The sequence below is a fragment of the Pieris brassicae genome, chromosome 2 (genome assembly GCF_905147105.1).
Source record: "Pieris brassicae chromosome 2, ilPieBrab1.1, whole genome shotgun sequence".
NCBI classification, from domain to species: domain Eukaryota; kingdom Metazoa; phylum Arthropoda; class Insecta; order Lepidoptera; family Pieridae; genus Pieris; species Pieris brassicae.
In genome coordinates this window covers 22,275,650-22,300,409 of record NC_059666.1, presented here as the reverse complement: position 1 = coordinate 22,300,409, position 24,760 = coordinate 22,275,650, and the positions used below count along the sequence as shown (strand labels likewise).

At 33.5% G+C, this 24,760-nt stretch overlaps 4 protein-coding genes across 7 annotated transcripts in view; 3 read left to right on the top strand and 1 right to left on the bottom strand.

Annotated features, from left to right (window-relative positions):
- LOC123720101 overlaps nucleotides 1-8,462 on the top strand; it is a 45,831-nt gene extending 37,369 nt beyond the window's left edge. Inside the window, exon 2 of the mRNA XM_045676591.1 lies at nucleotides 7,476-8,462. Within this exon, the coding sequence (XP_045532547.1) occupies nucleotides 7,476-8,308 (833 nt within the window). The 3' untranslated portion in view covers nucleotides 8,309-8,462. The remainder of the gene's footprint in view (nucleotides 1-7,475) is intronic.
- Nucleotides 8,463-9,946: 1,484 nt separating this feature from the next.
- On the top strand, nucleotides 9,947-21,401 carry LOC123720037 (arginine/serine-rich protein PNISR-like). 4 transcript variants are annotated; one of them, XM_045676469.1, is made up of 11 exons: nucleotides 9,947-10,454; nucleotides 10,790-10,907; nucleotides 11,074-11,229; nucleotides 11,394-11,503; nucleotides 12,604-12,764; nucleotides 13,153-13,281; nucleotides 15,105-15,498; nucleotides 15,949-16,028; nucleotides 18,143-18,275; nucleotides 19,826-20,819; nucleotides 21,309-21,401. In XM_045676469.1, exons 1-10 carry the CDS (start codon nucleotides 10,160-10,162, stop codon nucleotides 20,794-20,796), a joined length of 2,547 nt encoding a protein of 848 aa, XP_045532425.1. In that variant the 5' UTR covers nucleotides 9,947-10,159; the 3' UTR covers nucleotides 20,797-20,819; nucleotides 21,309-21,401. The 4 variants fall into 4 exon arrangements, with proteins under 4 accessions (XP_045532425.1, XP_045532424.1, XP_045532426.1 ...); XM_045676470.1 differs by lacking the exon at nucleotides 21,309-21,401 and having other exon boundaries at nucleotides 9,949-10,454; nucleotides 15,105-15,210; nucleotides 15,433-15,498; nucleotides 19,826-21,148; XM_045676468.1 differs by lacking the exon at nucleotides 21,309-21,401 and having other exon boundaries at nucleotides 9,948-10,454; nucleotides 19,826-21,150.
- Nucleotides 21,402-21,477: 76 nt separating this feature from the next.
- Nucleotides 21,478-22,794, bottom strand: LOC123720039 (dehydrodolichyl diphosphate synthase complex subunit NUS1). Its single transcript, XM_045676475.1, has 2 exons — nucleotides 22,321-22,794; nucleotides 21,478-22,111 (listed from the first exon to the last, which is right to left on the bottom strand). The coding sequence occupies exons 1-2, from the start codon at nucleotides 22,619-22,621 to the stop codon at nucleotides 21,648-21,650; spliced, it is 765 nt and encodes a 254-aa protein (XP_045532431.1). The 5' UTR covers nucleotides 22,622-22,794; the 3' UTR covers nucleotides 21,478-21,647.
- A 386-nt stretch (nucleotides 22,795-23,180) lies between these two features.
- On the top strand, nucleotides 23,181-24,549 carry LOC123720040 (ubiquitin-like protein FUBI). Its single transcript, XM_045676476.1, has 5 exons — nucleotides 23,181-23,243; nucleotides 23,439-23,523; nucleotides 23,653-23,818; nucleotides 23,990-24,083; nucleotides 24,440-24,549. Exons 2-5 carry the CDS (start codon nucleotides 23,449-23,451, stop codon nucleotides 24,495-24,497), a joined length of 393 nt encoding a protein of 130 aa, XP_045532432.1. The 5' UTR covers nucleotides 23,181-23,243; nucleotides 23,439-23,448; the 3' UTR covers nucleotides 24,498-24,549.
- Nucleotides 24,550-24,760: the final 211 nt, after the last annotated feature.

The window sequence follows — 24,760 nt, the reverse complement described above, 5'->3', positions numbered from 1 at the left end:
GACGTTTTTTCAAATAAACTGGGATTTGAAAAATGCAGCAATGTATTGTGCGTATTGGAATTGCACGTTTTACAACTTTTAACAGAATTACAATTTGTGGTTTTATGTTTTACGCAATAATTCAGTTTTTTAATGATATTGAATCGTTCTTTTGTATTTAATTTTAAAGAATCAGGACAACTGTATATCTGATGAATTTTACTATTACATAAAGGACATTTTCAATTAGTTTGAACACAATTAGAAGTTACAAAAGATTTTACGCTTTTTGGAATATCTATTATTAGCCGGTTTTGTCATAGTAGAATTTGTTCGTTCCAAAACTTTACACTGTTCCCTTAAAAAATAATTAATTGCATATAAAAGGGTACTTTTTCTTTTCTAAATTAATTCTCAAATGAAATAATTGTTTGATTGTCTAATTTTTTTAAGTCCCAAAAATAAAAACAAAAATCCAATTTCTTATTTCTAGTTTATCAAAAACTGCGGTTGATGTAACAAAACTATCAAGAAAACTATTTAAACCGTCTGTAGACGACGTTGTTAATGTTTTAAAATTAAAAATATTATCCAAATAGTAAAAGCCTAGTGACCGTATGTCTTGATATTTGTCAATTAAGGTATAATAAATTAAATCTTAATTATTTGCCGTTGGGTTATGCCGGCGATCACAGTAAGGGCCTTTCTTTTAGTTGCCCACAAAGATAGAACACCTTCTCGGAATTTGAAATTTCACTATTGTTGTGCACTAAATGGTTATAGGCTTCGTAGAATGAAGTCCAATTATCCAATTATGGGTCGGCATTAAACCGTGGTAATTTAATTGGAGGCAACTTTAACTTTGGATGATCTAATTTCTCTTCAACTGTAGTACTTTTATGTATATTTCCTGTAGCTTACCCTGTATGGTTGCGTACAGGTCCTCCCATGTGTATCACACATGAAGGAGTGAATTGAGGATTTGGCTAAATTTGCTCAATATATAATTGAGATATTAAGTCATTAAATTCGGTACGAAGTGCTTGAATATTAGACGTTTTGATTTGGAAATTTCTTTCGTCTTCCTTACTATTAAGGTTTAACGTCAAATCATATAATGATTGAATCTTAGAAAAATACGAATTTTGTCGTGCTTTAATATGAAACTTGGAAAATGTCCAACTCGTTTGGTGAACGAGCACGATTAAATTCAACCATAAACAGATTTATTACTAACGTTAACTGTGAAACTAGTTTTAGAAAAAAGTGAAACATCCTGCGATTGTGCCTGATTTGTTGAGAATGATCATGCGTAATTAATAGGCCCCGTGCGCATCGCATGTGGCGCCGCCCTCGTGGCTTAATCGGAAAGTTAGTAGATGCCCGTGTAGCCATGTGGTGACAAGAGTTGATCAGAGTGAGCTCGTGCATACGGATTGAACTTGTGAAAATATCGGAAAATAATTCCTGCCAAAAGATATTGTTGTGTAATGTGGGTGCAAAAAACAAACAAAAATTCGATTCATATCCGAGAAAAAGCCATGAAATTGACAGAAGGAAAAAGTGGATACAAGCTGGGACTTGTGGTTGATCAGTTTCAAATTTGAACTTTCATTGTTAATGAAAATGGCAACAGCAGCGCCGTGCCCTTGAATCGATAAGCCAGCTTTGTGTCGTGGATATTGTGCGGTCTCCACTCAACTATAAAAATGCATTTTTATTATTATAACAATAACCTATAATAGTTAAAAAGCCAAGCGACAAAGAAACTGATCCTATGAAATATTCAGTGTTCACTGGATACAAAAAAATATCGAACGGTACATTAATTTATAGCTATGAACAAAACAACACAAAAATTATGTTTTAATCACACAAGGTCCACACCATCAGTGCCGAAGTCATCAGAGAGAAGACTGAAATTCCTATGAAACTAGAATCGACAATTACTATAAAAATACTTATTTAGTTTGACTACGATCCTGCATATTTGCTTCAACGAGTTGTTATCCTTATACAAGTAACTGTAAAAAATCATGATTTAGTGTCGTTTGCACCAGATCTTAATAATACAATTTACTAACTAACTTAACCGTAACTTCGTACGGAGGGTTTATTACCCTAGTTTGTAGTAGAACTTTTCCCTCGATAACGTTTACCATCTACATCGATAATTTCTCTCACGTTGGAGACATGCCTGCTTTCAAATAGTTTTTTACCCAAAATTCAATTCCATTAACTGTACGAATGTTTTCATCAGATCAGATTTATGTATCATCTTCACAATCTATTGTCAATCTAATAGGCAAGTAGGTGATCCAGGTTCCTGTGCATGACACACGGGGTTGTCTTTTTTGGTCTAAGGCAAAGCCGGTTTCCTCCCGATGTTTTCCTTCACCGTTCGAGCGAATGTTAAATTTGCACAGAGACAGAAAGAATATTGGTGCATCAGCCGAGAATGGAACCTAGGGATGAGAGTCGCACGCCGAATCCAACATTGCTCTTGCGATCCGAATAAATCCTTAAAAGGCCGGCAACGCACTCGTGAGTGGCGTTGGGCGGCATCACTTAACATCAGAGAAACCTGCTGCCTGTTTTCCCCCTATTCTATAATTACAAATCATTGCGCCTTATTGCAATAATGGTTTAATCAAATCCATCAAATTAGCCAATCTCGTGGAAATGTACGTAACATCACGAATTATGGTATATATTACATGGTGTTTTTTTGAATTGGTAAACCACAATATTAGTTGCGTTCCCAATTTGATAATTATTTTATTAAGCAATAGTTGCGCTTGAGCTTGGATTTGTTGGTGATAAACACAATAAATTGTTATACAATATAGATAACTGCTTGCGATGGACAAAAACCACTTATGAACTGAAACTCAAAATAACGATACCACTTGATTGAACTAGATCAAATCAATTCCAAGGATTAGGATCATTTAGGTATTCGTCACATTTATAAAAGGCTTTATTAATTAATTTGCTTTTAACAAGAGCTTTGAATTTATTCAGTTAAAATTCTATAATTTCGTTTGGGAGTTTGTTATAAAAACGAATACAATTTCCATTTAAGGAGTGTTTTTATATTTTGGAGCCTGGTTGGTGGCGCGCTTAGATTTGTTCTGTTTCGAGTATTATACTGGTGAAAGACACTATTTGTTTTAAAATCGTTTATATTTTTCTGTTCATACAACAAGGCTTCAAGAATATATTCATCTGCCAAAGCTTCTAAGCCCTGAGGTCAAATACCTTCTAATGTAAGGGTAGCATTGTAAAGGAATTTACAGATCTGCTGGACTAATGTTTATTCCGCACTTAATCAGTAATTTATTCATTCATTAAATATAAGTTTATCCTAAATTGGATTGTCTTCGCCACTTAGCAACAAAGCTCTATACTTTAAGCGATACCAAGGTAAAAAAATATAGTAATAAAATGCTCTAAAAATTAAATTAACTTTTGCTGCCTTCATGTTGGACCTATCACAACAGAAACCAATCGTTAAATAGTCCTTAGTGTGAACTAAGTTTTCACACTTAAACGCCCACTCGGTCCGTGGCGCAAGTGGGATAGTTAAGCCAGCGTAACTCCTTTAAGCTCAGAAGTTTTTTGGACACTTCGCATGCTTCACGGAGCAACCTCACTGCATAGACGATAAGCCACATAAAGAAAATATAACTTCTCATTTCTACATAGTTTTATAACTTATGTGTAAAAACTAAAACCATTATATAACAGATAGCTATCTGTGTTTTACGTTTGGGCGTATGCCATTTTACGGACAAGCTTTCACTCTATGTTAGTACAATGTCATTTACGACCTCTATAAAGATACACCTAACGATATAACCTCAAAAAATTCTAAAACGTCGGGTGCTGATTTCAAAGATCATTGATGTCACGTAGTGTGAGTTGTCTAAGAGTTCAAATCTATTAATAATTTTCATTGTTAAATGTATATTTTGTAGCAATAATCCGCTACAATAAAGAAAAACAACGATTTTGGTATCTGTTTCTTGATCATTTTTTTCTTAATTGGCAAGTAGATGATCGGCCTTCATGCATGAGTTCAGGGTTGAGAATAGCACGCGACTGTGACTTTGCCATCAGGGAAAAGACTTGGGAGTTATTAAAAATAATGAATGAGAACACAATAATGGTATCACCATCAAATAAAATTATAGATGTATGGGCGAATATATATTAGTATCATATATCAGTTGTCATTATAATTCAATAACATCTCAATTAGTTCGAAACTTACGTGGTTTATTTTATAGTCTGTAAAAAAATTTTTTTTTGGAGTTTACTCCTTAAGAAACGATTTGAGTTATAAGGCCCGGTACGGAAATTTTATGAGGAGTAAAATCAAGTGTAACACGAAAAGTTGAGGCGTTACGTAGAAAGAGACAAACATATATATCTGTAGGATTGAACTCATTCTCTCTCTAAAATTGGATTTGTATAAATTGAACACAATTATTATTATTTATATTGCTTTGTAGCATACTTTATGTAATACGCTTTATTGAAGTAATATAAATAATCCGAATAATTACAGATATATGTTTGTTTCTCTTATCATTTTAGCAGATGCGTTCATTTACCCTTTTTTTCTATTCGATATATATCATAATTATCGTTCGTACGGAGTAAACTCCAATCGTGCGTCGTAGCTGACACACACACACACACATTTTTTTAAATGTCATATCGACTTATTCTAAAATCTTTCGGTGAAATAAAATATTCTTCAAAAAACCAACAACGATATTCTGAAAAGGACTGCATACACGCCAATTAGAACAACATGGCGGACGTGACCAAAATAAAACCCAGATAAGCCAATACAATACTCATTATTTACGGTAACCCAAAGCTTTCTACTCACCTTTGGCACAGTTTCAAAACGTTGTTTTTATATTAAAAATGTGTAAACATGTCAAAGGTTAGAAAAATACATAATGCGACTATTTATCATCCACTGGTACAAATACACGTAACTAATAGACTTATAATAATGTGTTTTGTAACAAGGAACTACTTTAGCGTGTGTTAATCGATTTCGAAAAACGAATTTGATTATTTGAATTATCTATGTTAATCACATATACATTACCATTATGTTATCATATGAGAAATTATTGCAATGAAATGTCTCGGGAATTAATTAAAATTTATATTTTGGAGTGAAAGAGCTACCGGTGGTTATAAAACAGTTTTAATTTTTTTTACTTCTTATTAATGTAACGGGACGAAATGGAGCGACTTCATTAAAATCATGTGTGATTTTGGAGGCAAAAATCTCTTGTCGTCGTCGTCTTAGGAAATACATAAATAAATAAAATAAAAAGTTGTGCTTTTTCTCTTTTCACAGTCAGATAATATTAGACATCTTAAATTCCTATATGGGACTTATTCAAATAAAACCATTCATTTGTGATTGTTAGTAGCGTTTTAGAGCAAGCCATTTGGTTTCGTAATTGTTTTTATTAGATTACACTGTTATTTAGTACACATACTTATTTAACTTTAGTTTTCTAGTAATTGTAGCTATTCCATTAGAATATTTGTTAAATATCAGCCAACATTTTTTTTATACGACAAGAAAATTATTATTACACTGAGGTGTCATTAAACATAACTATTAATTTATACAATTACCGTCGTTACAAACGGAAACCACAGACTATGTAATTATTTGCACACACTACGATTTTTGTGTTTCTTTTTAATCTTTCGATAACTTTATAAATAAAAGATTATTAAATATAAGATTTCTTGTTGTTCGAAGCATTCAATATTATTCCAAAGCATCATTTCTTTTCTTTTTTGTCCCTGATTACAAAAATAATATCAATTAGTTCTTGAAAATTTGGAAGCATCTTTTTATTTATTTTTAAAATTCACCACTACATATATACGTATAACGATTCTTTATCTACAATATACGTTAAAAGCTATATATATTTCTAAAATATATGACAATTACGGTAAAGTAAAGTTAGTTTAGTTATTCGGGATTTCGAACGGTTGATATTATGCAGATAAGTCGATTGTATTTAATTGCACTAGCGAAGGTTACTCACGAAAACGGAAGAAAATGAGATTCCATTTTATCGCATAATTTAGCTCTTAAATGCGTTACTGAAAGACATAACTATAGATCAGGACATAAGTATATATATATATATATACAATTACTCAATTGTTATATTATATATACAATATAAAATTATTATTACCAAGTAAAGAAATGTCAATTGTCAAAAAAGAAGTGAAAATTGCAAATTTTTTATGCGACTCAATTAACATAACTCACACATCAAACACGTTATTACCATATAAAATTACAACGTAGTTTTATTTCCGTATACAAGAGTACCAACAAAAAAACTTGTGCACAAACAAGATGTTGAACACGGAAACAATTTCTAAGCCTCGCTTTTCCCGGTTACCTCACATACATTAGTTATTCGACCAGGAAGAATTGTTGCTACCTACTTAGAAATATGTCTCGTTACTTATGACGTCGAGACCATAACATATAGTTATTTTATTACGTTATATAATTAATAAACAGAAACAAATACATTTGTAGTCTATACTTTTTAAATGCAATACTAAAGTTTGATTAAACGCGCAGATGGCAAGTAATGATTGGAATGGAAAAATTCCTTGTCCTGGATAGTCTAAGGTTGTATGTAAATACTACTAATATATAAATTGACACTAAACTTATTTTTTAGATAAAACAGACTGAGTACTATCACGGGTGCACAACAATAAGTTTCTTAAATTCACAGAACAAGAAACAAGGAATTCCATTCTGATTTAACGTAGATGATATCTTGTGAACTTTTGTACCATTTATAATACGCCGTATTATTCAATATCAGATATGCCAGCAGCCTCGGGGTGCTTGTTACTTTAGAAGGCGACATCTACCGCCGTAAATATTCGTACCTTGAGCGAAAACTAACCTCTCCAAAAGCATCTCACAATATATGCATAGATTATCGAACGTTTTTAATTGCCCGTTGAGTAAATTGGCAAAATTTGTAAATATTTTAATGTAACTGTTTAATGTTGTGTTACCGCCTAGGAGTAATCCGTAATAGTAGCTTGTTTTATTAAATAAATAACACTATTTTACAAACATTTTATTATCAGTACATTATTTGTTATCACTTAGTATTATGGCAATACCACCCAGCGCAATAGTATCGCAATAATGAGGTCTTATAAATAATGCATCGGAAATGCAATGCTTCGTCAAATTTCTAATACACATATTTCGACTTGTAAATCTAACTAATAACAGGTTTCAAGATGATTGTATTTCGCCTATTTGTGTAAATCTAACCTTGAATTAGTTAAGCCTTTCCGTTTCACACCAAAATACAAGCTGACACAATCAATGTTAAAAATAATATTCAATTACATTTATATCAATTATGTAAACAGTATTTTTCTTGTTTCAGATAATTCCGGAGACCTCAAAGCTGATTCATCTGATACTATATCTGAGACACTTCTCCCACCATCAAATTTAAGGAGACGATCCAGCACTTTAGCAAGAGAACCTGACCACTCCATTGAAGTTTTTGGTGATTCGCAGAACTTTTTCCCATCATTTGCCAATCTTTTCGAGCCAAGGCAGGAAAATAACTATAAATTGGGTTTCGGCAGCCAAGAAGCAGCTTTTAGCCAGCGGCCAAACTCCTACAGATCCTTATTAAACTATCCCCTGTTTGGGGGCTACAGAGCGTTAGAAAACTTCGCCAAGCAAAGTACTCCAGCAGCTGAACCTCTAGTCGAAGCCAGCTCCGGCGTCCTCGGCTCTGGAAACTTTGGCATCATCAGAGGAGGAACTTTCTTCGCCCAAAATGACGAAGACGACTTCAGCGATAGCCTGTCCTACTACAATAATGGCCACGGTAGACCGTCACTGAATCTTGGCTATATAGCTAATCCAAGGCCCAATTACAACCGCGACCAGTTCGCTAACTTCAAAGACTTCGCCGATATAAATACACAATCGAATTCAGACTATTCTCACTTCGTTGTAGTGTACGCGAATAAAAATGCTACACTAGACGAGGTAAGTGAAGAAACACGACAAGTTGTCGCGAAACCTAAGAATATAATTGAAACATTGGAGCAACTCGACACGACGGCTCCACCAAAATTATCTAAATCGAAAGCGAAATTGGCAGCGACGAAACAAAAGATGCAATCAAAAAAAGAGCAATGGAAAAAGGCGAAACTTTCGATAAAACACGACCCAGAGGAACCATTATTAGCGTTAAGTTAAATGTAGTTACAAAAAGACTTGTTGCGTAAGTGTTATAATAAGTTAAGGTTTGCAACATTTTATCAAAGACGTGATGAATGCTCACTATCTAAGTTAATGTGTAGATTATAGTGTGTACAGTTGAATGTCGTTAAATTTAAGAGTGTGATTGTGAATATAAATTAAAATTTAAGTACTATTAAACAGACTTTATTTAAAAAAAACATTACCTTTTAATCCATTAAAATATAAAGCGTTAAATGATTTAAACGTTAAAAGGCTGACGTGTCAGTTAGGTCTTTATTTGGAAGAACGCACTAGTCTCAAAACTAGTGGTTGGCATATAAAACAAATATATGTTGTATGTAATGATAGTCTAAAAATCGGCTATATCAAATAATGCAATATACCTGCACCACAGGGAGCAAATAGTAAAATAGTACAAGAACATAATAACAAAAGCAATGTAGCAAAAACAAAATATTCGTTAAGATAAATAAATGTGTATTATTAAAAGAATGCATTAAATACCTAATTCTATTCGGAACATGTGATTTACATGTTCCGAATAGCTCTTACTCAAATCTCTTGTCATCTTTATCATTTAAAAAGTTACTGCTAACGGCTAGCCACATACCTAAACATAACTAGATTCTGTAAATAAAAATTAAAACCTTATTTCATCCAAACATGTTACATAAAAATCTATATTCAGAAGCAGTAATTTATGTTTCGGGTTGGTAAGCACAAAATACCGATAGGCACATAAATTTATCACACGCCCTATTGAAATGGGCAAAAATATACAAAATATTCAAAGCTCCAAACTACTGTCAGCTTTATTTTACTTTCTCTGGATTGTTTTAAAGTTAATTAGACAACTAATGCCATCTAGTATGAATTGTATTCCACGTCAAAGATATTTGTGAGCAAGGTACTGTATATTTAAACAGATTATAAATATATTTCGCTAGATGGCATTATTTTTGTTGTAACAGTATAAGTCAGTACAGGGGCTTACGACAAAGTCACTTTACATGAGGCGTGACCCGTGGCGGCGATAACTGACACTATGTCACGTGCCCATCATCGTACAAATTCGTTTGGCGGTAGTGTGTCTCGCCTATCGAAAAGTGATTTTGTCTCAAGCAAAAGGACAAAACGCACAGTAAATTGTCTTTGTCAGTGGTTAACAATAATAATGATGTCGTGATGAATATATTTTTTATCACTCATACCCGAATTTTATATAAAAAAGTAGTTCTAAATATCGAAAGGCAGTCCCACCGTTTTTCGCTCAAATTAAGTACACAAAATTGAGCGTACAATGCATTGTGATTGTATTATTACATTATACAAAAATGTTAATTTACTCCAAATCATTTAAGTAGTAATTTTAAATACACCTTTTGCAAAAATAATTAATAATTCGAATATTCTCTCAAGTCTCCTCTGGTGACTTTGTTTTTGTAACGACTGGATACTAAGGCTAAGATTCAAAAACAAGTCTCAGCGTTTAGTCTGACGGGATACGTCCAAAATGTATTGGCGTTTGACTTTTGGGAGACAGTTTATGCTACGTCTCGTTTGGAAATCTCACCATACGACTCGTCAATCGGTCACTATCTTTTGAACATGCTGTGCTCACATCTGTCATCACTCATTGACAATTCGTGAGCTGTGGGCTGTGATCTTTTGGTAGCCGCCGCGAGTCTTCGCTTGCAAATTTTTCAGATTTGCGTGTAGGCTACAATGTTAACTTTTTCAGTGACCATCGAAAGGTGATAATGTATAAAAAATAAGCTATAAGTATTACTTTACATTAAATAGGAATAGTGAATAGAAAATTGTGAAGAAACATTTAATGTAACCATGTTCCCTGGCAAAGATGCCGCTAACTCGGCATATCCCACGCAGTGGGCCCTTAATCCTACTGCATATCAAAACATAGATGCGAGCCAAGTAGATTGGGCGGCACTCGCTCAGCAATGGATTGCAATGAAAGACGCTGTAGCAATCGTTGGAGCTCCACCAGCGAAAATAGAACCCGAAGGTGGCGAAGCACCAATGGAAGTTGAAAACCCAAGTGAAGCTACACCCGGTCCACCCGGCGCCGAGTGGAATGCCAGCACCAATTCTTGGACGGGAAACTCTTGGAGCCAATGGGGTAAGAACTGAGCGACATAAATACTTTGCAATTAGTATTGAACAGCTTCATCGCATTAAGCAAGGCAAACTTTCAATATAAAAATTGCTTATTATAAACTCAATCTATTCAACATATTATTTTATATAAACAGGTACATAATTTTATAAAAGTTATGTGTATTTTTATAAAATAGTGCAGCTTTGCAAAATGGAAAGATAACTTTACTTGGACATGTTGCTATTACAAAAATATTATGTATTTTTTTATAATTAAAATATATGCATTAATATTATATATCTCTAGATGGGTCAGGATGTTTTGATGTCCACCTCTATATTACATTTTCTGTGTAGGTTGGAATTGGCCTGGCTCGGGTCCGATAGATCCAAAGGTAGCAGTAGATCCTGTAATGGCTATGGGCCCAATCATGGAAGGATATACTGTTCCTGAAAATGCTTCTCCAATGCCTGGGTAAATAATTTCTATAGTTATTAAAATGTTAAATGTTGATAACTAAACTTATATATACATTATTATTTTAAAGTAATATCTCTGCTACTTTAATATTAGTAAACCGCTCAGGTTGTGCAGACCTGTTTATTTAATCAATTTACAAGTTGTTACTTATAATTTTCAGATACACAACCGGTGCAGTGCCAACACCAACATTTCAACATGGCTACTGGACAGCACCTTCATCAGAACAAGGTGATAGAATTAGAGGTAGAAGCAGCGAACGTCGATCAAAGAGCAAGGGTCATGAAAGTAGGCCTCCAAGAAGCAGGTCACATAGGTATTATTTCTTTTTATTCCCGAACAATTTATTTAGACATCCACATGGCTAGAATATCTCCTCTAATACTCTCACTGTCTATATCGCTAAATTACACAAAACTTTTTAATTATTTTATTTTGTATGTGTTGAAAGCTGACCTTATTTGTTACCTCTTATTCCAGAGATAAGCCAACCCTTCCACCAATAATAGAGCCCGTCGCACCACCGGTACCACCTCCCACCACATTGGATGCCGCTAAGAGGAGACAGCTGCCGGGGTGGATTCGAGAAGGTACTTATTTTAAGATTTGATCTAATAATAGTTTTACAATAATATTAAAAAGAGAAAGAGATTAATAAGTTTGTTTCTATGTTGGTCTCACGTTTATGACTACTTTAAATTTTTATGTAGTAGTATTATATATATTGATTCTAAGCAAATTCTACTTACTACTGATATATACTTTTATATGAAAGAAAAGATATTTGATTCCCCTGAATTATTCTCGTGTCACTATGTCTCAAATATACATATAAACCGAACCAACCATTTAAATAAACTATTTTGTGTAATATATATTATTTACTGAATGTATTTTATATGTTCATATAATGTCTAATCTGGTATTTATAATGAACGATGTGTCTTATAATTTGGACTTATGTGTTTCATAGTAAAAAAAGCTTGTCGTTTATATATATCTATAATAATTGTGTATTATGTTTAAAGTGCATTTCGTTCTGGGCTATTATGTATTGTGTGGAAATTGTTGTTATAAGTGTAGCTGTGGGAATTAATTAAGAAATCTTAGAAAGTGTTAGCGATGGAATATTCAAACTTTATTTTTAAAGAATTAAAAATGAATTGGGTGGACGTTTTGACCAATACCAATATTGTTTTATTTTTACTTGAGTTGTTATAATTGTTGCTTCGTTGGCAATCTCTTAAGAGTTTATATAATTATGGTCAATTTATGTTAAAACTATTTTTTGTTATATTGGCCATATTGCATATCAATTTTGTAAGTGTTCATGGGCGGTATTACATCAAATGGCGCTGTTCTATAAAATAAAAAAAAATGTTATTTATGTTACGTAACGAAGTTTAGGGGGGGGGGGTGTCCTTTTGTAAAACGTGCGGGGCGGGGATTGAATTACGTGTTATTGATCGACTTTCCAGTACTTGACACCACATAATGGTAAGTTTTAGGTATAAGGAGTTACTGGGGGTAGTCACGAAACGTTTTACTATTGTATACAGAAACGTTACGTTTAAGAATTTCCAAAAATTGCGTGACGTAATACTTGAATGCTGGGTTACAAAATGAAAAAACATATCTAAATTCGACAACAACAACTTTAGTGTAATTTTGTTTTTTTCGTTTATTTTAGGTTTAGAAAAGATGGAACGTGAGAAACAGAGGGCGATAGAACGCGAACAAGAAGAAAAGGCCCGAGAGGAGGCGGAGGCCGAGAAGAAGAAATTGGAGCTGGAGGCTCTCCAGAGAATGAAGGCGGAAGGAGCACCCTTGATTCCTGCTAAGAGCAAGTTTGTGAGTATTCCCTGCCGCCACACAATCTTACCTGAGTGAAAAATGCCCAAAATCTCTTGTTACTTGCAAAAGAACACTTTATTAAGAGATGTGACCCGATTGGAAGTATAAGCAGCATTGGCCCAGTGGATTCAGCGGGCGAGTCTCATCCATGAGGTCGTAGGTTCGATCCCCGACTGTGCACTGATGGACTGTCGAGTGCGCATTTAAGACTCGCTCGTACAGTGCAGGAAAACATGGCGAGGAAACCGACATGTCCTAAAACAAGACAGCGTGTGTCCGAGAGGTGGCTGATCACCTACTTGGCTGTAAAATAGAAATGATGAAGGGGTTTGATGCGTGGATTTTTTAAATAGACAATAAAATATAAGTTTTATTTACACGTTAGGATTCAGATTCGGAAGCCGAGGAATCCGAAAAGGAAGAACTCATTAAGCCGAAAGAGGAGACATTAGAAATTAAGGAGGAGATTGAACCGGAGATGAAGAGGAGTAAAGAGGAGATTATGCAGGAAGTCGTGAGTTTTATAATAATTTGTTTAGATTTCATTATAACTGTTATATTTATAAATATAAATATGCGTCACCACAGCCATGGGCACGGTGTCTAATATCTTATCTAATCAATACAATCGGTCAGTTGGAGGCATAAACCGCAACCGTATAAATTAAAGGCCGGCCACGCAATTGCTAGCCTTTTGGTCCATGAGCTTCCTTTTATTTAAAAATATATAAAAAGGTACACTTTGAATCGACCACATCAGTTTTGTTTAAGTCGGTTAAAGGTTCAAAAAGCGCTCATGAAATCTCTTCTTGAAAGGTTCCTCTAAACATTGTTCGTCTTAAACTTTCCCACTAACGGTCTTACCACTGACTGAAGTAACACCCCAGTGGCCCACGTAGTTGTCAGAATCGTTGGCGCGGCTGATGACGTCATCGCACTGCATCATCACCAATTACAAACCGTCAAACCTGAAACGAGCCTCATAAATTGTAAATCATCATCTCAGTCAGTTTACTAACAAAAACCACATCATAATCGACGCCACAGCTAATCAGACACGTCAAACTTATCGCACAACTCTGCAGCGGGGCTAAAAACGTATACGTAACCGTCGTAGTTACGTTACGTTAGAGTATAGCCAGATGAAGGCACTCTCTTGAACTGTTTCATTAATAATAAGCTTTAATTTACCAAGATCATCAATCAACAAATATCCGCACAATCAGCCGTATATGAATAGGCATGCAAATGTCAATTCAATTTTTACAATGTCTTATAATAGGAGCAAAAAATTATGTCAAAGTTAAGTTATTCAAAACTATGGTCCGAATACTTGCCAAAGCTAAAAGACACTTTGACTTGTTTTATCACCTTCCCCTTGATAGAATTGCATTCGTTGCATAGCAATTAATAATTTAATTTAATACAAAACCTCTGTATAAAGAATCCAGGTCTTTCTTGTATTGTTTTTTTTGAAGTAGACCCAAACTTTTAAAAACATACCAAATTGATTATATCTTGTAAGTAAAAATATCGATTCTTATGACTGTAATAGATCTGAACAGCTGATAAGCGTTTATCTCATTTCTTATCAACGGATTTGATTTGCATGTCCAAACTTCTTCGATAATTATGAAGCAAAAAAACCCTATCGTAATTATGAATGTAATTCTTATTAGTCTTGTGACACCAACAATCTATAAGAAGAGTAACTTATTTTAAGAAAACACAAAACACAATAATTATTTAAATAAACATAAGACATTATGAGTAGTAAGTTAACAATCGCATCACATAAAGCATAAGTAACAGATAATTTTATTGTAGCCGGGAAACACTCAAACGTTATGCCCAAATATTTATACACAGTTTATTTAAAATGACAGAAAGCTACAGCTACAAAAGACAAAAAATTACACATAAATATTCAATTATTCAAATCTCATAAAAGATTTTCCGCATTTATTGACTGTGATTGATAGTATTTTAAATCACAATATATCTGGGACCACTTGGGTCTTCTCCAGGGAGCAAGAACTTTACCGAATATCAATCAAATATGTATTTATTTTATTGGGTTTTTTTAATTTAAAATAGGGGGCAAACGGGCAGGAGGCTCACCTGATGTTAAGTGATACCGCCGCCGACATTTGACTCCATAAACTTATAATGAATCTTCTTTTTTCTATAAGAAGAATACTTTCGATTTCAGCATAGGCCTGAAAAAGTTGTTGCTTAAGATTGTTAGTTAATGGTGGTGCTTTTTAAGGATAAGTCAGTCTTCCTATCAAATTGTTTTCAAGCAAAATAATTAACGATTTAACGTTCCGTGGCCAGATGTTAGCGGTGCGCCGTTCGCTAACTGAAATCCTGCTGGAGGTGACCGACCAGGAGATCCAAACGGTGAGCCAGGAAGAGTTGGCCCGGTATACCTCCGTTCAAGGTATTTCCACTCATATTGGCTCATGCCCGAGGGAGAGATTGCTCTACCCCACGCGTGTGACAGACTCCAATTGCATTAGTGCCTTACTTAAACTAAAGTGTTCAGCGACAATCGTGAATTGTGATAATATTGCAACGCTAATAAAGTCTTATTTCAGATGTTCCCCGTTCAATGAATACATGTATTGTGTGATTAATATTGGTTTTATTTATATGGTAAAAGCGTCGCGCCTCAACACTATGAAAGCGTCTCAATCTAAGGCATTCACCGCTATTTCGTCTGGGCTCGGTGAGTGCTACTCCTAAAGACTGCGATTATCTGGCAAACGCTCTCCTTTGCGAGATACTAGCACTATACATGGTGTTACTAAATTTCCACGGAGGGTAACACCTTGTATACGGTCCTATTTCAGCAACGCTGTATAGGTTTATATTGGCATTTTAATAACGAGTTACGACTCTGGAATTATTGGTAAGAAAATATTTATTATTGGTGTTAGAGTTGTAACGTGCTTGTACGCGAAGACATTATTCGGTCCGGTTCCGCATTTAACTTCTGTCTTGGATTAGTCATTTTTAAGTTAATTTATTTTTAAATTGTGATGTTACGTTAATAGCTTTTACGATCGAAAGTTCTTCTCGGTTTATGATTCATTTGAACTTGACAGTTAGCTATTCGGTGACGTCATAATTTTGACAGCTCTTGTCAACTGTCAGTTATCTGATGCGTTATGTTCAGGGCTTGGCGCGTACGAGAGCAGCAGCGACAGCAGCGGGGATGAAGGGGATGTCAAGGACGTGACTGATCATCAATTGCAGGTTAGTAGGACATATAAGAAAAGAAAAGAAAGATAAAGCACAAGAGGAATACTTTCCGTTTTGGCATAGGAGAGCTTCAGATGTTGCTTAAGAATGTATAAAGATTTCAATTAATGGTGAAAATTTTATTGGGAGTGGCTAAAGATGAAACATGACAGCAAACACAGTAATATGTCCGCATGTCAAACTCACTTTAAATATAGCGATAAAAAAGCAGATTATGGGTTTATATTAAATTTAGAATTAAGAAGCTATTTTACCTATATATGATATAACGGTGGCGTAAATTATATACTGCAAAAGATTTTTTCCGTTCAGAATATCACTATGTACCATTATGATTAAAAGTAATTTTATTTTCATTATTTAAAATTAAAAAATCGAAATCACATTCACTACCAATTGTCCAATGGAGGTCGTAAAACGAAAGAATTGGCTAGAACCACTGTCATCCATTTAATTGACCTGATATTTTGTATTACAAGACGCTTGTAAAGATCATACCTTGCTCCATGTGATATGGAATGAAATTCCATTTAAATAAAGTATATGAAAAGCTTTTTGTCCCTCGAAATTAGACAACTTTTTTCTCATTATAATGTAAGTGAGATTGAGGAAAAAAAACACATATACTCTTATTTATCTGCCTCTTTTCGTCATAGCGTAAAGATCATACCTTGCTCCATGTGATATGGAATGAAATTCCATTTAAATAAAGTATATGAAAAGCTTTTTGTCCCTCGAAATTAGACAACTTTTTTCTCATTATAATGTAAGTGAGATTGAGGAAAAAAAACACATATACTCTTATTTATCTGCCTCTTTTCGTCATAGCGTAAAGATCATACCTTGCTCCATGTGATATGGAATGAAATTCCATTTAAATAAAGTATATGAAAAGCTTTTTGTCCCTCGAAATTAGACAACTTTTTTCTCATTATAATGTAAGTGAGATTGAGGAAAAAAAAAACACATATACTCTTATTTATCTGCCTCTTCTCGTCATAGCGTAAAGATCATACCTTGCTCCATGTGATATGGAATGAAATTCCATTTAAATAAAGTATATGAAAAGCTTTTTGTCCCTCGAAATTAGACAACTTTTTTCTCATTATAAATTAAGTGAGATATAGGAAAAAAAACACATATACTCTTATTTATCTGCCTCTTTTCGTCATAGCGTAAAGATCATACCTTGCTCCATGTGATATGGAATGAAATTCCATTTAAATAAAGTATATGAAAAGCTTTTTGTCCCTCGAAATTAGACAACTTTTTTCTCATTATAATGTAAGTGAGATTGAGGAAAAAAAACACATATACTCTTATTTATCTGCCTCTTTTCGTCATAGCGTAAAGATCATACCTTGCTCCATGTGATATGGAATGAAATTCCATTTAAATAAAGTATATGAAAAGCTTTTTGTCCCTCGAAATTAGACAACTTTTTTCTCATTATAATGTAAGTGAGATTGAGGAAACAAAACACATATACTCTTATTTATCTGCCTCTTTTCGTCATAGCGTAAAGATCATACCTTGCTCCATGTGATATGGAATGAAATTCCATTTAAATAAAGTATATGAAAAGCTTTTTGTCCCTCGAAATTAGACAACTTTTTTCTCATTATAATGTAAGTGAGATTGAGGAAAAAAAAAACACATATACTCTTATTTATCTGCCTCTTCTCGTCATAGCGTAAAGATCATACCTTGCTCCATGTGATATGGAATGAAATTCCATTTAAATAAAGTATATGAAAAGCTTTTTGTCCCTCGAAATTAGACAACTTTTTTCTCATTATAAATTAAGTGAGATATAGGAAAAAAAACACATATACTCTTATTTATCTGCCTCTTTTCGTCATAGCGTAAAGATCATACCTTGCTCCATGTGATATGGAATGAAATTCCATTTAAATAAAGTATATGAAAAGCTTTTTGTCCCTCGAAATTAGACAACTTTTTTCTCATTATAATGTAAGTGAGATTGAGGAAAAAAAACACATATACTCTTATTTATCTGCCTCTTTTCGTCATAGCGTAAAGACTATTCGATAGAAAGAGATGAAAGAGTCCTTTAAAACATGTAGTGAGTTATTTTGAAATACCAGGAGATAATAAGACGCAGGCGGTTGGAGTTCGAGCGGACATCGCGAGAGATCGAGGCGGAAGTGAGACGCGCAGAGTTACGGGAAACGGGAGAGGCCACGCCCAGTGACACGCCTGACAAGCACAGGCGAACCCGTAAGTGTTATTATATTTAAATCGTGGAGGTGAAGATAACACAAAGCATGACAAAAAAAACTATAATTCAAATTGTCTTTGGTCTTTCCAAAAAGGCTTTGGACGCTTGCTCCTTTTTCCATAAAAAATCTGAAATAAAAATATTTAAAAAAATCAACGTTTTTAGTTTAACAGTTTTTTTTAAGAAAAAGAAGATCATACTAAAACAGACTCTCTTCTTGTATTTTTCAATTTTTACACCATAAAATAGAAGTAATTTTCTTTTTTCAGCAAAAATTAAATCCTAAGTACATTACATATAGATACAAATACAGTGTAAACTCTATATACACAGTGATTTTCTTTTACTAGCCATGTTTACAGTTTGAAAGTTGGTGTGAAACTAAGAGTATGATAACGTATAGATAATCCATGATTCCTAGTTATTAGTCATGCTCAACATCAGTCTACGCGTGCAAGCAATCCCAATATTGTAAGCAAAAGAATGAATTGCTTTTTACTAATTTTAAAGTACTTTATTGTTAGTCAATTGTTGTCGTTATTGACAGCGGTCGTAATGCTATGTAGAGTGTGGAGTATGGAAGACAAGCTACACAAACAGCTCGATTATATAGTTTCACTGTATTTCAAATGAATGTATATTTTTTCCTATTCAACGATATTAACATAAATAGTTGAATAATAAGTAATTACAATAATTAGACTGAAAATTGTTTCACAGTTTAAATATTATGAACTATTATGAACCATGGTGAAATATGACAATGGTGAAACAGGGATATATGTTTTAAACTATTACTAACATTCACAAAATAATTTCCGTAGAATAAAGACTAAAATCCTCGTGTTTCTTTATATTAAAATGTTTTTCGAAAGTTCTGAAGAAAAAAAACAGTCAAAATGAGAAAACATTAAAACTTTCGTAATAGTGCTTTACGATTTTGTTCCCCGGGGCACGCGATATGGGGCCGTTCAAGAAAGCACTATTTGGGGAGGGTCTTTGATTATGTCAACAGTAATTATTTTACCTACAAAAAAAATTATACGTTTATGTACTATATTCTTTTTGAGATTCTGCTTACCTTTGCATTATATTTAGGGGAATAAATCACAGCAAATCTGCTTACGTAATACTTAAACGGCCCCTATGATGCTACGAGTTTATGTAAGATTATAATTTGAAAGTTACATATCGCAAAACCGGTCTATGAAAAAATCAATTAAAACTCGAAAACGGATTGCATCGACTCGGTTGGCTTAGTTTTTTTAGGATCCTAGTGAACCGTTAAAAACATTAAGTAATTCGTTTCTAAAATGCAATAACATATAATTTATGTACATAGTAATATGACCTTTCATTTGTTATCATAAATATCGGACAGACATTGGCGAAACTATTATTGCAAATACCGACGCATTTAAATTATATTTAATTATCCCAAATTTGCATTTCATGGTTTTTTTTAACCACCAAATTGATTTAATAATTAATGATTCGTTTATCGTGCGTATCGTTTAAACGATAATTTAGTTTTTTGATTTCCTTTCAGGCTCATCAGTTACGCCACCGCCGATAGACGGAAGTACGCCGGAAAAAAAACCCGACCACCGTCTCTCTAGGGACAAAAGATCTAACCACAAAATCTCCGACAAAGTAGACGGTGTAAGGAAATTGGAAACAATAGAGGAAAAACAAAGGGAGGGAAAGCATAGTAGATCCGAGAAAACTCCGAGTCCACTGAAGAACGCCAAAACCTCGTCTTCTAGCAATTCCGATAGTTCCTCCTCCTCGAGCAACTCTTCAGACAGCGAACCCGAAGTCGTAGAAACTCGACCCAAGAAGCGCAAGCGTATAGTCTCCAGTTCGAGCGAGTCTCAGAAAAAGTCGAAGCATCATAAGAAAGAAAAACACAAAAATGACAAAAGTCCGAAGTCTAAAGAAACAAAGAAAGACAAACATAAAAAAGACGATAGACGCAAGGACTGCGAAGAGGAAAAACCAAAAAGACGTTCAAAAAGATCGACATCCATCGGTTCAGGAAAACGACGTTCCAGAGACAAGTCCGAGGAGAGATCGTTCAGACGAGACAAGAATTCTTACGACAGAGATTCTAAACGGGACAGGTCTTACGACAGACACGATAGAGAATCTAAACGGGATAGGTCTTACGATAAATCCGGGAGAGATTACGATAGGGACTCGAAACGGGAGAGATCTCACGATAGGTCCAGGGACTACGAGCGGAGCGATAGGGATTCCAAACGGGACAGGTCTTACGATAAATCTAGTCGGGGTTACGAGAGAAGCGATTCGAAAAGGGATCGAGATAGGTCTCGCGACAGGCACGGCAGGGACTACGACAAGGAGTCGAGGCATAGGGATAAGTCGTACGATAGATCCGGCCGGGATTACATTAAAAGCGATAGGGATAGGCGGGATAGGTCTTATGATAAGTACGACCGTAGGGATTACGAGAGGAGACGCTCGCGGAGTACCAGCCATTACAGACATCGGAGATGAACATCAGGTTACAACAATAGAAGGTGGTCTTCAATTTTTCTAGTCTTCATTACAGTTTTCAGTTGTTTTTGGGCGTTCTTTGTATCAGCTTCCAAAGAATGCTTAAAAATATTTTTGTTTAATTTTAATTATCAATATTGTATATTATTTTTTATATAACTTTATAGACAAATTTATTGTATTAAATTAGGTATAAGTAACTAGTATATTAGCGTAGCGTTCAATAATTTCATTTTTAGCATCAAAATAATTAAGATATATTTGTTTGTATAAATTATATTTGAAATTTAAAGAAATACCATCATATAATTCTTATTCATACTTTGTTTTGAAAGTAAATCGATTTGATTTAAAACCTGCATCATTGTTTCCTTAAAATGTTAGTAAATCAGTTACATTTGTCTTAAGGATAAAAATAAAATAAATATTTAGTTTTTAAAACATAAAATTATCTAATTTCATTAGAAATAGGAAATTACTGATTTATAATAATAGTAAATTTTCTTTCACAGGTTGGTTTGCGGAGAAGTTAGCTTCTTCAAGTGTAAATAAAGTTTGTGAATATTAATTTGCTGCTTTACATTATATTATTAAAATTTTTAAAAGGAATCCAGATTTTAATTGGTGTATCATTTTTAGTGGTACCTGAACACTTTATCTCATATAAATGAAACAATTAAATATAGCTTGAAATATATTCACTATGGAAGTACACTTTCTAAAGACATTTAAATTATTTTCATTAAATAGGTTTGTTTGCTTGACACTAGTTATCGACTCACATTGCACTGTTTAACATCTCAAGCACAATAAATAGTTAAAACTAAATTATAGGCCAGCTACCATTTAAATCATTTACCAAATCTAAGATCACATTTATTATACTTATACAAAGCACCTAAGTAGTTATTCACATTTATGCTATGGTCAATAGAAATTTGTATAAATTCCGTTAATCTTATATGCCATGGTAAAAGACCATGTGTACAACATAAAGGGCCCGAATAGAGGACTAAGTTTGGATCTGGAATTGAAGGATATATCGTTTTTAATGTCCGGTCTAACTCTTGTGAAGTAAACTCATCAGAGCTTCTAATAGACAAAGTTTTATCTTGAGATATTTGTTGCAAACACTTGATAATTTTTGGTCTACCATCATTGTAAGATAAAATATTCACAGAAATTGTATTTGCTGGAATACCATTTGAATACCCATTTAAATTAGGCTTATCAGACCATTTTATGCAGCCTGGTATACCTTTCTTCTGCTTTTCAACTTCAACAAATAAATTTTCTTCATCTTTCTGCAATTTGCCTGAAACAAGTTGATTTATTTGATGGTAAAAGAGTATTTTCTTATTATTTATTTATTTCTGTCAGTTAAGAAAATTAACAAGTGAAATTTATATACTATTTCTGTTTTAAGAGTATACTATTATAATAGTTTGGGATGAAGGTAGCATGTTGCCAATGCATGCTATTATTGCATCATGTCTTATGTTAAAACATTAGAAATATTTTTACCTGTTATATCATGAAAACTGACATAAGATATCCCAAATACGAGACTCCAGATAACTACTCGAGCCAGGTCAGTGAGGGTATGATGATCAGTATCGACCAGTACTACTAAATGCTTTAGCTCTTTCGTTATTAAAGGCACATGCCCCAATACAGTCATCACTTCATTGTTCACAGTCTGATTTTTGGGTAAATTGGACATTTTAACACAGAACCGGTGATAAACATTTTGAATAGCAACAAGTACACTCACAACTAAATGCAGGAGGACAAACAAAACTTGTCGGATTAATCGCGATAGCATTATTAAGGAGTTACGGTTCACTAAACACTCTTATATTTGATCATCCTCAATAAAATTACAAAACTGTTTTCATAAATCAAGGCGCATCGTCAATATTCTGCACATACTTAGACCGTTTTTAAACTAAAAAGGGCACATAAATGTACCTACAAACAGCCAATCACGAGCTCATATGTGTCAAAGATGTGGCAATTGACAGCGCCCATTACTGCCAACATGATTGATAAAGTACCTTTTTAAATGAATCAAAAAAACTATTTCTCATCTTGCTTTTTATTGATTTTGTAAAAATGGTAACCGTTAAGTTATAGAATAACCCATTAATAAGTTTTAGGATTAAATAATTAGTAATATTAAAGTCTTCGTTCATGAAGATGTTGTACGTAAAAAAAAGGGTTATTTAAAGAGAATAGAAAATCACTAGTAAATATTTTTATTGTAATTTTTTATTCATGAATATTTTTGTAATACATTTATAAAATATATGTAATTTGGTGAGTATTTGATTTTAAGAATGGTTAAAAATTATAATCTGCATTCTGTACAATTATCTGATTTTTTGCTATCCGTTTCCGCGTCGCCATTATTGTTTCCTTCTTTCATTGTCAGACTTGGCTGATAGGTTAGTTTTGCTAATAAAATAACAAATTACATTTAATTTAACCATAATTACTGTTGTAAATATAAACTATATAATTATTTTATAAAAGTTATTCTAAATTTTATAATATAAAGTGAGGCCTTTGCATGCCAAACTTATCGTAAGTGGTATAAAAGTGACCACGCCGTAACAAGGTGCTGTTGTTTTATTTTTCAGATTTTCCAAGATGCAATTGCACATCCGAGGACAATCAACACACGTCCTAGACGTAAATGGAGAGGATTCCATTGGTCAGATCAAGGTAAATATATCAAAGCATATTATGAATGCGTGTTCTAACCTTATCACTACTAGCAAATGCTTCATGTAGTGATCATTAGGAGGGTGTCTTTATATTGGGCTGTCGTAACACAGTTATAAAATGTTATAGGATCGCATCCGAAATCTTGCCGATGTAGGAGCGGAGGAGTTGACACTTTCCGTATGTGGATCTCCACTTGAAGATGATGTTTTGGTCTCTGAGCTTTCATCGACTGATTTGGATCTTAACATTCCACTTCTTGGTGGTAAAGTACACGGATCCTTAGCTCGTGCTGGTGAGTATTTCTGACAATTTTGTGGTAAAAATGTTAAAAGCTTTTTCTAAGCTGTCAATCCAGTGAATATATTGCATTATAATATTTTGCAGTTTTCAAATTCAACTTATTGAAGATTGACTGTAAGAACATTACAAACAATTAAAATACAAATAATGTTTTATTTTTTAGGTAAGGTAAAGGGACAAACCCCAAAAGTAGAGAAGCAGCAAAAGAAAAAGAAGAAGACCGGCCGTGCTAAGCGAAGGATCCAATACAACAGAAGGTTCGTAATCAGAATAAGTTAGAATTGCTAAATTAGTGTCTTGGCTTTTTGATTTATGTCGGTTACAATTTAAGCTTATTGTTGATCTCTAAATAACCTTAATATGATTAAGCAATCTTTTGAAACAATTAAGTCTTGCCTCTACCCTATTTATTTTACATTTAGGTCTTTGCTACTTATAGGTAATTTAATATCCTCAATTATATTTTGAAGCCTGTCCATTAAATAGATTTATATTTATATTAGATTGTACCTTGTGAAAGATGTTTTGCTTAGATTAAGAACTTATGGACTTATTAAAAATAATTATGAACATAATATAATGATACATTTTTTAATATATTTTTTTTTTTTAGGTTTGTCAACGTAGTACAGACATTCGGCCGTAGACGTGGACCCAACTCTAACTCATAAGCCATTAAATGTACATAAAAATGTCAATAAATATCATCTAAAGTGACTCAAATATGAGTGTTTTATTTTGTTTTATGCTATCATAAAAGATAGGTGTAACCTGGATACAAATGGTTTTCCAATTTTTCAATATCTGCATAATATCCAACAAAAAAGCTTTATAATATTCTGTTGAGGTGTCCTATATATAGACTAGTATAGTCAATCATCACATAAGAACTGTTGTACCTCTGTGAGTTGGTCAGGTAGCTATTTGATCAAAT